Raw genomic sequence first — 17,067 nt, 5'->3', positions numbered from 1 at the left:
CAGTAATGTAATGTATGTACCCAGTGACTGCACCAGCAGAATAGTGAGTGCAGCTCTGGAGTATAATACAGGATGTAACTCAGGATCAGTAATGTATATACACAGTGACTGCACCAGCAGAATAGTGAGTGCAGCTCTGGAGTATAATACAGGATGTAACTCAGGATCAGTAATGTAATGTATGTACACAGTGACTGCACCAGCAGAATAGTGAGTGCAGCTCTGGAGTATAATACAGGGGATAACTCAGTATCAGTAATGTAATGTATGTACACAGTGACTCCACCAGCAGAATAGTGAGTGCAGCTCTGGGGTATAATAGAGGATGTAACTCAGGATCAGTAATGTAATGTATGTACACAGTGACTGCACCAGCAGAATAGTGAGTGCAGCTCTGGAGTATAATACAGGATGTAACTCAGGATCAGTAATGTAATGTATGTACACAGTAACTGCACCAGCAGAATAGTGAGTGCAGCTCTGGAGTATAATACAGGATGTAACTCAGGATCAGTAATGTAATGTATGTACACAGTGACTGCACCAGCAGAATAGTGAGTGCAGCTCTGGAGTATAATACAGGATGTAACTCAGGATCAGTAATGTAATGTATGTACACAGTGACTGCACCAGCAGAATAGTGAGTGCAGCTCTGGAGTATAATACAGGATGTAACTCAGGATCAGTAATGTAATGTATGTACACAGTGACCGCACCAGCAGAATAGTGAGTGCAGCTCTGGAGTATAATACAGGATGTAACTCAGGATCAGTAATGTAATGTATGTGTACACAGTGACTGCACCCGCAGAATAGTGAGTGCAGCTCTGGAGTATAATACAGGATGTAACTCAGGATCAGTAATGTAATGTATGTACACAGTGACTGCACCAGCAGAATAGTGAGTGCAGCTCTGGAGTATAATACAGGATGTAATTCAGGATCAGTAATGTAATGTATGTACACAGTGACTGCACCAGCAGAATAGTGAGTGCAGCTCTGGGGTATAATACAGGATGTAACTCAGTATCAGTAATGTAATGTATGTATAGGGTGACTGCAGCAGCAGAATAGTGAATGCAGCTCTGGAGTATAATACAGGATGTAATTCAGGATCAGTAATGTAATGTATGTACACAGTGACTGCACCAGCAGAATAGTGAGTGCAGCTCTGGAGTATAATACAGGATGTAACTCAGGATCAGTAATGTAATGTATGTACACAGTGACTGCACCAGCAGAATAGTGAGTGCAGCTCTGGAGTATAATACAGGAGGTAACTCAGGATCAGTAATGTAATGTATGTACACAGTGAATGCACCAGCAGAATAGTGAGTGTAGCTCTGGAGTATAATACTGGATGTAACTCAGGATCAGTAATGTAATGTATGTACACAGCGACTGCACCAGCAGAATAGTGAATGCAGCTCTGGAATATAATACAGGATGTAACTCAGGATCAGTAATGTAATGTATGTATACAGTGACTGCACCAGCAGAATAGTGAGTGCAGCTCTGGAGTATAATACATGATGTAACTCAGGATAAGTAATGTAATGTATGTACACAGTGACTGCACCAGCAGAATAGTGAGTGCAGCTCTGGAGTATAATACAGGATGTAACTCAGTATCAGTAATGTAATGTATGTACAGGGTGACTGCAGCAGCAGAATAGTGAGTGCAGCTCTGGAGTATAATACAGGATGTAATTCAGGATCAGTAATGTAATGTATGTACACAGTGACTGCACCAGCAGAATAGTGAGTGCAGCTCTGGAGTATAATACAGGATGTAACTCAGGATCAGTAATGTAATGTATGTACACAGTGACTGCACCAGCAGAATAGTGAGTGCAGCTCTGGAGTATAATACAGGATGTAATTCAGGATCAGTAATGTAATGTATGTACACAGTGACTGCACCAGCAGAATAGTGAGTGCAGCTCTGGGGTATAATACAGGATGTAACTCCGGATCAGTAATGTAATGTATGTACAGACTGACTGCACCAGCAGAATAGTGAGTGCAGCTCTGGAGTATAATACAGGATGTAATTCAGGATCAGTAATGTAATGTATGTACACAGTGACTGCACCAGCAGAATAGTGAGTGCAGCTCTGGAGTATAATACAGTATGTAACTCAGGATCAGTAATGTGATGTATGTACACAGTGACTGCACCAGTAGAATAGTGAGTGCAGCTCTGCAGTATAATACAGGATGTAACTCAGGATCAGTAATGTAATGTATGTACACAGTGACTGCACCAGCAGAATAGTGAGTGTAGCTCTGGGGAATAATACAGGATGTAACTCAGGATCAGTAATGTAATGTATGTACACAGTGACTGCACCAGCAGAATAGTGAGTGCAGCTCTGGAGTATAATACAGTATGTAACTCAGGATCAGTAATGTAATGTATGTACACAGTGACTGCACCAGCAGAATAGTGAGTGCAGCTCTGGAGTATAATACAGGATGTAACTCAGGATCAGTAATGTAATGTATGTACACAGTGACCGCACCAGCAGAATAGTGAGTGCAGCTCTGGAGTATAATACAGGATGTAACTCAGGATCAGTAATGTAATGTATGTGTACACAGTGACTGCACCCGCAGAATAGTGAGTGCAGCTCTGGAGTATAATACAGGATGTAACTCAGGATCAGTAATGTAATGTATGTACACAGTGACTGCACCAGCAGAATAGTGAGTGCAGCTCTGGAGTATAATACAGGATGTAACTCAGGATCAGTAATGTAATGTATGTACACAGTGTCTCCATTAGCAGAATAGTAAGTGCAGCTCTGGGGTATAATACAGGATGTAACTCAGTATCAGTAATGTAATGTATGTATAGGGTGACTGCAGCAGCAGAATAGTGAATGCAGCTCTGGAGTATAATACAGGATGTAATTCAGGATCAGTAATGTAATGTATGTACACAGTGACTGCACCAGCAGAATAGTGAGTGCAGCTCTGGAGTATAATACAGGATGTAACTCAGGATCAGTAATGTAATGTATGTACACAGTGACTGCACCAGCAGAATAGTGAGTGCAGCTCTGGAGTATAATACAGGATGTAACTCAGGATCAGTAATGTAATGTATGTACACAGTGACTGCACCAGCAGAATAGTGAGTGCAGCTCTGGAGTATAATACAGGAGGTAACTCAGGATCAGTAATGTAATGTATGTACACAGTGAATGCACCAGCAGAATAGTGAGTGTAGCTCTGGAGTATAATACTGGATGTAACTCAGGATCAGTAATGTAATGTATGTACACAGCGACTGCACCAGCAGAATAGTGAGTGCAGCTCTGGAATATAATACAGGATGTAACTCAGGATCAGTAATGTAATGTATGTACACAGTGACTGCACCAGCAGAATAGTGAGTGCAGCTCTGGAGTATAATACATGATGTAACTCAGGATAAGTAATGTAATGTATGTACACAGTGACTGCACCAGCAGAATAGTGAGTGCAGCTCTGGAGTATAATACAGGATGTAACTCAGTATCAGTAATGTAATGTATGTACAGGGTGACTGCAGCAGCAGAATAGTGAGTGCAGCTCTGGAGTATAATACAGGATGTAATTCAGGATCAGTAATGTAATGTATGTACACAGTGACTGCACCAGCAGAATAGTGAGTGCAGCTCTGGGGTATAATACAGGATGTAACTCCGGATCAGTAATGTAATGTATGTACAGAGTGACTGCACCAGCAGAATAGTGAGTGCAGCTCAGGAGTATAATACAGGATGTAATTCAGGATCAGTAATGTAATGTATGTACACAGTGACTGCACCAGCAGAATAGTGAGTGCAGCTCTGCAGTATAATACAGTATGTAACTCAGGATCAGTAATGTGATGTATGTACACAGTGACTGCACCAGCAGAATAGTGAGTGCAGCTCTGGAGTATAATACAGGATGTAACTCATGATCAGTAATGTAATGTATGTACACAGTGACTGCACCAGCAGAATAGTGAGTGCAGCTCTGGGGAATAATACAGGATGTAACTCAGGATCAGTAATGTAATGTATGTACACAGTGACTGCACCAGCAGAATAGTGAGTGCAGCTCTGCAGTATAATACAGGATGTAACTCAGGATCAGTAATGTAATGTATGTACATAGTGACTGCACCAGCAGAATAGTGAGTGCAGCTCTGGAGTATAATACAGGATGTAACTCAGGATCAGTAATGTAATGTATGTAAACAGTGACTGCACCAGCAGAATAGTGAGTGCAGCTCTAGTATAATACAGGAGGTAACTCAGGATCAGTAATGTAATGTATGTACACAGTCACTTCACCAGCAGAATAGTGAGTGCAGCTCTGGAGTATAATACAGGAGGTAACTCAGGATCAGTAATGTAATGTATGTACACAGTGACTGCACCAGCAGAATAGTGAGTGCAGCTCTGGAGTATAATACAGGATGTAACTCAGGATCAGTAATGTAATGTATGTACACAGTGACTGCACCAGCAGAATAGTGAGTGCAGCTCTGGAGTATAATACAGGAGGTAACTCAGGATCAGTAATGTAATGTATGTACACAGTGACTGCACCAGCAGAATAGTGAGTGTAGCTCTGGAGTATAATACAGGATGTAACTCAGGATCAGTAATGTAATGTATGTACACAGTGAATGCACCAGCAGAATAGTGAGTGCAGTTCTGGAGTATAATACAGGATGTAACTCAGGATCAGTAATGTAATGTATGTATACAGTGACTGCACCAGCAGAATAGTGAGTGCAGCTCTGGAGTATAATACATGATGTAACTCAGGATAAGTAATGTAATGTATGTACACAGTGACTGCACCAGCAGAATAGTGAGTGCAGCTCTGGAGTATAATACAGGATGTAACTCAGTATCAGTAATGTAATGTATGTACAGGGTGACTGCAGCAGCAGAATAGTGAGTGCAGCTCTGGAGTATAATACAGGATGTAATTCAGGATCAGTAATGTAATGTATGTACACAGTGACTGCACCAGCAGAATAGTGAGTGCAGCTCTGGGGTATAATACAGGATGTAACTCCGGATCAGTAATGTAATGTATGTACAGACTGACTGCACCAGCAGAATAGTGAGTGCAGCTCTGGAGTATAATACAGGATGTAATTCAGGATCAGTAATGTAATGTATGTACACAGTGACTGCACCAGCAGAATAGTGAGTGCAGCTCTGGAGTATAATACAGTATGTAACTCAGGATCAGTAATGTGATGTATGTACACAGTGACTGCACCAGCAGAATAGTGAGTGCAGCTCTGCAGTATAATACAGGATGTAACTCAGGATCAGTAATGTAATGTATGTACACAGTGACTGCACCAGCAGAATAGTGAGTGTAGCTCTGGGGAATAATACAGGATGTAACTCAGGATCAGTAATGTAATGTATGTACACAGTGACTGCACCAGCAGAATAGTGAGTGCAGCTCTGGAGTATAATACAGTATGTAACTCAGGATCAGTAATGTAATGTATGTACACAGTGACTGCACCAGCAGAATAGTGAGTGCAGCTCTGCAGTATAATACAGGATGTAACTCAGGATCAGTAATGTAATGTATGTACACAGTGACTGCACCAGCAGAATAGTGAGTGTAGCTCTGGGGAATAATACAGGATGTAACTCAGGATCAGTAATGTAATGTATGTACACAGTGACTGCACCAGCAGAATAGTGAGTGCAGCTCTGGGGTATAATACAGGATGTAACTCAGGATCAGTAATGTAATGTATGTACACAGTGACGGCACCAGCAGAATAGTGAGTGCAGCTCTGGAGTTTAATACAGGATGTAACTGAGGATCAGTAATGTAATGTATGTAAACAGTGACTGCACCAGCAGAATAGTGAGTGCAGCTCTAGTATAATACAGGAGGTAACTCAGGATCAGTAATGTAATGTATGTACACAGTCACTTCACCAGCAGAATAGTGAGTGCAGCTCTGGAGTATAATACAGGAGGTAACTCAGGATCAGTAATGTAATGTATGTACACAGTGACTGCACCAGCAGAATAGTGAGTGCAGCTCTGGAGTATAATACAGGATGTAACTCCGGATCAGTAATGTAATGTATGTACACAGTGACTGCACCAGCAGAATAGTGAGTGCAGCTCTGGAGTATAATACAGGATGTAATTCAGGATCAGTAATGTAATGTATGTACACAGTGACTGCACCAGCAGAATAGTGAGTGCAGCTCTGGAGTATAATACAGTATGTAACTCAGGATCAGTAATGTGATGTATGTACACAGTGACTGCACCAGCAGAATAGTGAGTGCAGCTCTGCAGTATAATACAGGATGTAACTCAGGATCAGTAATGTAATGTATGTACACAGTGACTGCACCAGCAGAATAGTGAGTGCAGCTCTGGAGTATAATACAGGATGTAACTCAGGATCAGTAATGTAATGTATGTACACAGTGACTGCACCAGCAGAATAGTGAGTGCAGCTCTGCAGTATAATACAGGATGTAACTCAGGATCAGTAATGTAATGTATGTACACAGTGACTGCACCAGCAGAATAGTGAGTGTAGCTCTGGGGAATAATACAGGATGTAACTCAGGATCAGTAATGTAATGTATGTACACAGTGACTGCACCAGCAGAATAGTGAGCGCAGCTCTGGAGTATAATACAGGATGTAACTCAGGATCAGTAATGTAATGTATGTACACAGTGACTGCACCAGCAGAATAGTGAGTACAGCTCTGGAGTATAATACAGGATGTAACTCAGGATCAGTAATGTACTGTATGTACACAGTGACTGCACCAGCAGAATAGTGAGTGCAGCTCTGGGGTATAATACAGGATGTAACTCAGGATCAGTAATGTAATGTATGTACATAGTGACTGCACCAGCAGAATAGTGAGTGCAGCTCTGGAGTATAATACAGGATGTAACTGAGGATCAGTAATGTAATGTATGTAAACAGTGACTGCACCAGCAGAATAGTGAGTGCAGCTCTAGTATAATACAGGAGGTAACTCAGGATCAGTAATGTAATGTATGTACACAGTCACTTCACCAGCAGAATAGTGAGTGCAGCTCTGGAGTATAATACAGGAGGTAACTCAGGATCAGTAATGTAATGTATGTACACAGTGACTGCACCAGCAGAATAGTGAGTGCAGCTCTGCAGCATAATACAGGATGTAAATCCGGATCAGTAATGTAATGTATGTACACAGTGACTGCACCAGCAGTATAGTGAGTGCAGCTCTGGAGTATAATACAGGATGTAACTCAGGATCAGTAATGTAATGTATGTACACAGTGACTGCACCAGCAGAATACTGAGGGCAGCTCTGGGTTATAATACTGGATGTAACTCGGGATCAGTAATGTAATGTATGTACCCAGTGACTGCACCAGCAGAATAGTGAGTGCAGCTCTGGAGTATAATACAGGATGTAACTCAGGATCAGTAATGTATATACACAGTGACTGCACCAGCAGAATAGTGAGTGCAGCTCTGGAGTATAATACAGGATGTAACTCAGGATCAGTAATGTAATGTATGTACACAGTGACTGCACCAGCAGAATAGTGAGTGCAGCTCTGGAGTATAATACAGGGGATAACTCAGTATCAGTAATGTAATGTATGTACACAGTGACTCCACCAGCAGAATAGTGAGTGCAGCTCTGGATTATAATACAGGGGGTAACTCAGTATCAGTAATATAATGTATGTACACAGTGACTGCACCAGCAGAATAGTGAGTGCAGCTCTGGAGTCTATTACAGGATGTAAGCCAGGATCAGTAATGTATATACACAGTGACTGCACCAGCAGAATAGTGAGTGGAGCTCTGGAGTATAATACAGGATGTAACTCCGGATCAGTAATGTAATGTATGTACACAGTGACTGCACCAGCAGAATAGTGAGTGCAGCTCTGGGGTATAATACAGTATGTAACTCAGGATCAGTAATGTAATGTATGTACACAGTGACTGCACCAGCAGAATAGTGAGTGCAGCTCTGGAGTATAATACTGGAGGTAACTCAGGATCAGTAATGTAATGTATGTACCCAGTGACTGCACCTGCAGAATAGTGAGTGCAGCTCTGGAGTATAATAAAGGATGTAACTCAGGATCAGTAATGTAATGTATGTACACAGTGACTGCACCAGCAGAATAGTGAGTGCAGCTCTGGAGTATAATACAGGATGTAACTCCGGATCAGTAATGTAATGTATGTACACAGTGACTGCACCAGCAGAATAGTGAGTGCAGCTCTGGAGTATAATACAGGATGTAACTCAGGATCAGTAATGTAATGTATGTACACAGTGACTGCACCAGCAGAATAGTGAGTGCAGCTCTGGAGTATAATACAGGATGTAACTCAGGATCAGTAATGTAATGTATGTACACAGTGACTGCACCAGCAGAATAGTGAGTGCAGCTCTGGAGTATAATACAGGATGTAACTCAGGATCAGTAATGTAATGTATGTACACAGTGACTGCACCAGCAGAATAGTGAGTGCAGCTCTGGAGTATAATACAGGATGTAACTCAGCCTCAGTAATGCAATGCATGTACACAGTGACTGCACCAGCAGAATAGTGAGTGCAGCTCTGGAGTATAATACAGGATGTAACTCAGGGTCAGTAATGTAATGTATGTACACAGTGACTGCACCAGCAGAATAGTGAGTGCAGCTCTGGAGTATAATACAGGATGTAACTCCGGATCAGTAATGTAATGTATGTACAGAGTGACTGCACCACCAGAATAGTGAGTGCAGCTCTGGAGTATAATACAGGATGTAACTCAGGATCAGTAATGTAATGTATGTACAGGGTGACTGCAGCAGCATAATAGTGAATGCAGCTCTGGAGTATAATACAGGATGTAATTCAGGATCAGTAATGTAATGTATGTACACAGTGACTGCACCAGAAGAATAGTGAGTGCAGCTCTCGAGGATAATACAGGATGTAATTCAGGATCACTAATGTAATGTATGTACACAGTGACTGCACCAGAACAATAGTGAGTGCAGCTCTGGATTATAATACAGGGGGTAACTCAGTATCAGTAATATAATGTATGTACACAGTGACTGCACCAGCAGAATAGTGAGTGCAGCTCTGGAGTCTATTACAGGATGTAATTCAGGATCAGTAATGTATATACACAGTGACTGCACCAGCAGAATAGTGAGTGCAGCTCTGGAGTATAATACAGGATGTAACTCAGGATCAGTAATGTATATACACAGTGACTGCACCAGCAGAATAGTGAGTGCAGCTCTGGAGTATAATACAGGATGTAACTCAGGATCAGTAATGTAATGTATGTACACAGTGACTGCACCAGCAGAATAGTGAGTGCAGCTCTGGAGTATAATACAGGATGTAACTCAGGATCAGTAATGTAATGTGTATACACAGTGACTGCGCCAGCAGAATAGTGAGTGCAGCTCTGGAGTATAATAAAGGATGTAACTCAGGATCAGTAATGTAATGTATGTATACAGTGACTGCACCAGCAGAATAGTGAGTGCAGCTCTGGAGTATAATACAGGATGTAACACAGGATCAGTAATGTAATGTATGTACACAGTGACTGCACCAGCAGAATAGTGAGTGCAGCTCTGGAGTATAATACAGGATGTAACTCCGGATCAGTAATGTAATGTATGTACACAGTGACTGCACCAGCAGAATAGTGAGTGCAGCTCTGGAGTATAATACAGGATGTAACTCAGGATCAGTAATGTAATGTATGTACACAGTGACTGCACCAGCAGAATAGTGAGTGCAGCTCTGGAGTATAATACAGGATGTAACTCAGGATCAGTAATGTAATGTATGTACACAGTGTCTCCACCGGCAGAATAGTAAGTGCAGCTCTGGGGTATAATACAGGATGTAACTCAGGGTCAGTAATGTAATGTATGTACACAGTGACTGCACCAGCAGAATAGTGAGTGCAGCTCTGGAGTATAATACAGGATGTAACTCAGGATCAGTAATGTAATGTATGTACACAGTGTCTCCACCGGCAGAATAGTAAGTGCAGCTCTGGGGTATAATACAGGATGTAACTCAGGGTCAGTAATGTAATGTATGTACACAGTGACTGCACCAGCAGAATAGTGAGTGCAGCTCTGGAGTATAATACAGGATGTAACTCCGGATCAGTAATGTAATGTATGTACAGAGTGACTGCACCAGCAGAATAGTGAGTGCAGCTCTGGGGTATAATACAGGATGTAACTGAGGGTCAGTAATGTAATGTATGTACACAGTGACTGCACCAGCAGAATAGTGAGTGCAGCTCTGGAGTATAATACAGGATGTAACTCAGTATCAGTAATGTAATGTATGTACAGGGTGACTGCAGCAGCAGAATAGTGAATGCAGCTCTGGAGTATATTACAGGATGTAATTCAGGATCAGTAATGTAATGTATGTACACAGTGACTGCACCAGCAGAATAGTGAGTGCAGCTCTGGAGGATAATACAGGATGTAATTCAGGATCAGTAATGTAATGTATGTACACAGTGACTGCACCAGCAGAATAGTGAGTGCAGCTCTGGAGGATAATACATGATGTAACTCAGGATCAGTAATGTAATGTATGTACACAGTGACTGCACCAGCAGAATAGTGAGTGCATCTCTGGAGTATAATACAGGATGTAACTCAGGATCAGTAATGTAATGTATGTACACAGTGATTGCACCAGCAGAATAGTGAGTGCAGCTCTGGAGTATAATACAGGATGTAACTCAGGGTCAGTAATGTAATGTATGTACACAGTGACTGCACCAGCAGAATAGTGAGTTCTGCTCTGGATTATACTACAGTATGTAAATTAGTACATAGTCTAGATTCACACAGTCTTTTTTTGGATGTGGGAAAATGACAATGTTTCATGCTTCAAGAAATGCTAATTTTGAAGGGTTTTTTTCCACAGTGTTTTGCAGACTAATGACTTGACTTTGTTGGGGATTTTCTGCTGGAGGTTTTCAAAACTTCTTTGTAGAAAAAAGCTTGATAAAATTGTAAAATGAACAGGAAAGTGGATTTTTCACAGTTGCATTGGAAGAACATGGGTATTTTTAGTAGGATTTTCGCCACCTGTTTGTGAACCTAGCCTCGTTCTCAGTATTTGCTTTCTGGTTGTTTCCGGTCTGATTAGAGGACAGTATTAGACGACGCACAGTGATATTAGGTTTCTGCAGTTTATAGAGACGCAGCTTCACATTTTGGGCTCCATTGCTGGCAGCCCCCGTTGCTGGTTTCTCTCCTTCCATGTCGGGGGGTTGTGTATCCAGCGGTTCAGAGCTCTCTCTGGGGATTTAGTGATTCAGGAGACGACCCTTGTAAAGTGGCGGCAGCCATCGGTGCATTGCTGGTGACCTGCAGACGTGTAGATCCGTCCTGGTCATGTGATGTGCGGAGGTCTCAATACCTGCCCATGGCTCACAGGGGGATGGATGACAAGTGCTGTGGCCGACATTACAGCACCTGCAGGGATTATCACCCACCTTTCCAAGAAGTGTCCTAGAATGCTGGGAGTTATAGTTTTCACTGTCAGGTCACAGGCTACAGACGGCTTTGTACACATGTCTCTGTTCACACTCATGTTGGTGGTCACCCAGCTTTTCCAGGATGTCGGTGCGTCCTCCTGCAGGGTCACCGGTCTTGTCGCCCTTCACATGGTATTGCATTTTTGAGTTGCAGAGAGCCTCAGATGTCGGATTGTGTTTCGGTCCTCACAGGGGGAAGTTCGGACAAGTGTTCCGCATCGTGGATAAGAAAACGAAAAAGGTTTGGGCCGGAAAGTTCCTGAAAGCTTATTCCGCCAAGGACAAGGAAAGCATCAGGCAGGAGATCGACATCATGAACTGTCTGCACCACCCCAAACTGGTGCAATGTATAGACGCCTTCGAGTCCAAGAGCGACATGGTGATGGTGCTGGAACTGTAAGTAATAGCGGGAGGGTCAGCGGCAACGGGGGGCTGGGGTCACACCCATCTAAAGATTGTATAAGGGGTTTTCAGTGCAATTAGAAATTGGCGAAAAATATGAATCCCCCCCCCCCCCCGTTTCCCAGTACTTAGATAGTGACATGTGCTGTTGTGCCAGAGTCTCCTAACATCCTCTGTGCTGCTGTGGCAGGGTCTCTGGAGGGGGCTGTGTATATATGAGTGGTGGATGTATACGAGTCTCTGACATCCTCTGTGCTGCTGTGGCAGGGTCTCTGGAGGGGGCTGTGTATATATGAGTGGTGGATGTATACGAGTCTCTGACATCCTCTGTGCTGCTGTGGCAGGGTCTCTGGAGGGGGCTGTGTATATATGAGTGGTGGATGTATATGAGTCTCTGACATCCTCTGTGCTGCTGTGGCAGGGTCTCTGGAGGGGGCTGTGTATATATGAGTGGTGGATGTATATGAGTCTCTGACATCCTCTGTGCTGCTGTGGCAGGGTCTCTGGAGGGGACTGTGTATATATGAGTGGTGGATGTATATGAGTCTCTGACATCCTCTGTGCTGCTGTGGCTGGGTCTCTGGAGGGGGCTGTGTATATATGAGTGGTGGACGTATACGAGTCTCTGACATCCTCTGTGCTGCTGTGGCAGGGTCTCTGGAGGGGACTGTGTATATATGAGTGGTGGATGTATATGAGTCTCTGACATCCTCTGTGCTGCTGTGGCTGGGTCTCTGGAGGGGGCTGTGTATATATGAGTGGTGGACGTATACGAGTCTCTGACATCCTCTGTGCTGCTGTGGCAGGGTCTCTGGAGGGGACTGTGTATATATGAGTGGTGGATGTATACGAGTCTCTGACATCCTCTGTGCTGCTGTGGCAGGGTCTCTGGAGGGGGCTGTGTATATATGAGTGGTGGACGTATACGAGTCTCTGACATCCTCTGTGCTGCTGTGGCAGGGTCTCTGGAGGGGGCTGTGTATATATGAGTGGTGGATGTATACGAGTCTCTGACATCCTCTGTGCTGCTGTGGCAGGGTCTCTGGAGGGGGCTGTGTATATATGAGTGGTGGATGTATATGAGTCTCTGACATCCTCTGTGCTGCTGTGGCAGGGTCTCTGGAGGGGGCTGTGTATATATGAGTGGTGGACGTATACGAGTCTCTGACATCCTCTGTGCTGCTGTGGCAGGGTCTCTGGAGGGGACTGTGTATATATGAGTGGTGGATGTATACGAGTCTCTGACATCCTCTGTGCTGCTGTGGCAGGGTCTCTGGAGGGGGCTGTGTATATATGAGTGGTGGACGTATACGAGTCTCTGACATCCTCTGTGCTGCTGTGGCAGGGTCTCTGGAGGGGGCTGTGTATATATGAGTGGTCGATGTATATGAGTCTCTGACATCCTCTGTGCTGCTGTGGCAGGGTCTCTGGAGGGGGCTGTGTATATATGAGTGGTGGATGTATATGAGTCTCTGACATCCTCTGTGCTTCTGTGGCAGGGTCTCTGGAGGGGGCTGTGTATATATGAGTAGTGGATGTATATGAGTCTCTGACATCCTCTGTGCTGCTGTGGCAGGGTCTCTGGAGGGGGCTGTGTATATATGAGTGGTGGATGTATATGAGTCTCTGACATCCTCTGTGCTGCTGTGGCAGGGTCTCTGGAGGGGGCTGTGTATATATGAGTGGTGGATGTATATGAGTCTGACATCCTCTGTGCTGCTGTGGCAGGGTCTCTGGAGGGGGCTGTGTATATATGAGTGGTGGATGTATATGAGTCTCTGACATCCTCTGTGCTGCTGTGGCAGGGTCTCTGGAGGGGGCTGTGTATATATGAGTGGTGGATGTATATGAGTCTCCTAACATCCTCTGTGCTGCTGTGGCAGGGTCTCTGGAGGGGACTGTGTATATATGAGTGGTGGATGTATACGAGTCTCTGACATCCTCTGTGCTGCTGTGGCAGGGTCTCTGGAGGGGGCTGTGTATATATGAGTGGTGGATGTATACGAGTCTCTTACATCCTCTGTGCTGCTGTGGCAGGGTCTCTGGAGGGGGCTGTGTATATATGAGTGGTGGATGTATATGAGTCTCTGACATCCTCTGTGCTGCTGTGGCAGGGTCTCTGGAGGGGGCTGTGTATATATGAGTGGTGGACGTATACGAGTCTCTGACATCCTCTGTGCTGCTGTGGCAGGGTCTCTGGAGGGGGCTGTGTATATATGAGTCTCTGACATCCTCTGTGCTGCTGTGGCAGGGTCTCTGGAGGGGGCTGTGTATATATGAGTGGTGGATGTATATGAGTCTCTGACATCCTCTGTGCTGCTGTGGCAGGGTCTCTGGAGGGGGCTGTGTATATATGAGTGGTGGACGTATACGAGTCTCTGACATCCTCTGTGCTGCTGTGGCAGGGTCTCTGGAGGGGGCTGTGTATATATGAGTGGTGTATGTATACGAGTCTCTGACATCCTCTGTGCTCCTGTGGCAGGGTCTCTGGAGGGGGCTGTGTATATATGAGTGGTGGATGTATATGAGTCTCTGACATCCTCTGTGCTGCTGTGGCAGGGTCTCTGGAGGGGGCTGTGTACATATGAGTGGTGGATGTATACGAGTCTCTGACATCCTCTGTGCTGCTGTGGCAGGGTCTCTGGAGGGGGCTGTGTATATATGAGTGGTGGATGTATACGAGTCTCTGACATCCTCTGTGCTGCTGTGGCAGGGTCTCTGGAGGGGACTGTGTATATATGAGTGGTGGATGTATATGAGTCTCTGACATCCTCTGTGCTGCTGTGGCAGGGTCTCTGGAGGGGGCTGTGTATATATGAGTGGTGGATGTATATGAGTCTCTGACATCCTCTGTGCTGCTGTGGCAGGGTCTCTGGAGGGGGCTGTGTATATATGAATGGTGGATGTATACGAGTCTCTGACATCCTCTGTGCTGCTGTGGCAGGGTCTCTGGAGGGGGCTGTGTATATATGAGTGGTGGATGTATATGAGTCTCTGACATCCTCTGTGCTGCTGTGGCAGGGTCTCTGGAGGGGACTGTGTATATATGAGTGGTGGATGTATATGAGTCTCTGACATCCTCTGTGCTGCTGTGGCAGGGTCTCTGGAGGGGACTGTGTATATATGAGTGGTGGATGTATACGAGTCTCTGACATCCTCTGTGCTGCTGTGGCAGGGTCTCTGGAGGGGGCTGTGTATATATGAGTGGTGGATGTATATGAGTCTCTGACATCCTCTGTGCTGCTGTGGCAGGGTCTCTGGAGGGGACTGTGTATATATGAGTGGTGGATGTATACGAGTCTCTGACATCCTCTGTGCTGCTGTGGCAGGGTCTCTGGAAGGGGCTGTGTATATATGAGTGGTGGACGTATACGAGTCTCTGACATCCTCTGTGCTGCTGTGGCAGGGTCTCTGGAGGGGGCTGTGTATATATGAGTAGTGGACGTATATGAGTCTCTGACATCCTCTGTGCTTCTGTGGCAGGGTCTCTGGAGGGGGCTGTGTATATATGAGTAGTGGACGTATATGAGTCTCTGACATCCTCTGTGCTTCTGTGGCTGGGTCTCTGGAGGGGGCTGTGTATATATGAGTAGTGGACGTATATGAGTCTCTGACATCCTCTGTGCTTCTGTGGCAGGGTCTCTGGAAGGGGCTGTGTATATATGAGTAGTGGATGTATATGAGTCTCTGACATCCTCTGTGCTGCTGTGGCAGGGTCTCTGGAGGGGGCTGTGTATATATGAGTAGTGGACGTATATGAGTCTCTGACATCCTCTGTGCTTCTGTGGCAGGGTCTCTGGAGGGGGCTGTGTATATATGAGTGGTGGATGTATATGAGTCTCTGACATCCTCTGTGCTGCTGTGGCAGGGTCTCTGGAGGGGACTGTGTATATATGAGTGGTGGATGTATATGAGTCTCTGACATCCTCTGTGCTGCTGTGGCAGGGTCTCTGGAGGGGGCTGTGTATATATGAGTGGTGGATGTATACGAGTCTCTGACATCCTCTGTGCTGCTGTGGCAGGGTCTCTGGAGGGGGCTGTGTATATATGAGTGGTGGATGTATATGAGTCTCTGACATCCTCTGTGCTGCTGTGGCAGGGTCTCTGGAGGGGACTGTGTATATATGAGTGGTGGATGTATATGAGTCTCTGACATCCTCTGTGCTGCTGTGGCAGGGTCTCTGGAGGGGGCTGTGTATATATGAGTGGTGGACGTATACGAGTCTCTGACATCCTCTGTGCTGCTGTGGCAGGGTCTCTGGAGGGGGCTGTGTATATATGAGTAGTGGACGTATATGAGTCTCTGACATCCTCTGTGCTGCTGTGGCAGGGTCTCTGGAGGGGGCTGTTTATATATGAGTGGTGGACGTATACGAGTCTCTGACATCCTCTGTGCTGCTGTGGCAGGGTCTCTGGAGGGGGCTGTGTATATATGAGTAGTGGACGTATATGAGTCTCTGACATCCTCTGTGCTGCTGTGGCAGGGTCTCTGGAGGGGGCTGTGTATATATGAGTGGTGGACGTATACGAGTCTCTGACATCCTCTGTGCTGCTGTGGCAGGGTCTCTGGGGGGGCTGTGTATATATGAGTGGTGGATGTATATGAGTCTCTGACATCCTCTGTGCTGCTGTGGCAGGGTCTCTGGAGGGGGCTGTGTATATATGAGTGGTGGACGTATATGAGTCTCTGACATCCTCTGTGCTGCTGTGGCAGGGTCTCTGGAGGGGGCTGTGTATATATGAGTGGTGGATGTATATGAGTCTCTGACATCCTCTGTGCTGCTGTGGCAGGGTCTCTGGAGGGGGCTGTGTATATATGAGTGGTGGATGTATATGAGTCTCTGACATCCTCTGTGCTGCTGTGGCAGGGTCTCTGGAGGGGGCTGTGTATATATGAGTGGTGGATGTATATGAGTCTCTGACATCCTCTGTGCTGCTGTGGCTGGGTCTCTGGAGGGGGCTGTGTATATATGAGTGGTGGATGTATATGAGTCTCTGACAACCTCTGTGCTGCTGTGGCAGGGTCTCTGGAGGGGGCTGTGTATATATGAGTGGTGGA

At 45.2% G+C, this 17,067-nt stretch overlaps 1 protein-coding gene across 7 annotated transcripts in view; it reads left to right on the top strand.

Moving 5' to 3' along the window:
• MYLK (myosin light chain kinase) overlaps positions 1-17,067 on the top strand; it is a 471,929-nt gene that overhangs the window by 430,219 nt on the left and 24,643 nt on the right. For all 7 annotated transcript variants that reach the window (XM_073647529.1, XM_073647527.1, XM_073647531.1 and 4 more), the window contains one exon: positions 11,799-12,002. In XM_073647529.1, coding sequence (XP_073503630.1) covers positions 11,799-12,002 — 204 coding nt within the window. The remainder of the gene's footprint in view (positions 1-11,798; positions 12,003-17,067) is intronic.

The sequence above is a fragment of the Phyllobates terribilis genome, unplaced genomic scaffold (genome assembly GCF_046119375.1).
Source record: "Phyllobates terribilis strain yellow unplaced genomic scaffold, ASM4611937v1 Scaffold_9__5_contigs__length_417890890, whole genome shotgun sequence".
NCBI lineage: Eukaryota > Metazoa > Chordata > Amphibia > Anura > Dendrobatidae > Phyllobates > Phyllobates terribilis.
The sequence above is the reverse complement of the archived record's forward strand: the minus strand, read 5'-3'. Positions and strand labels throughout refer to the sequence as shown.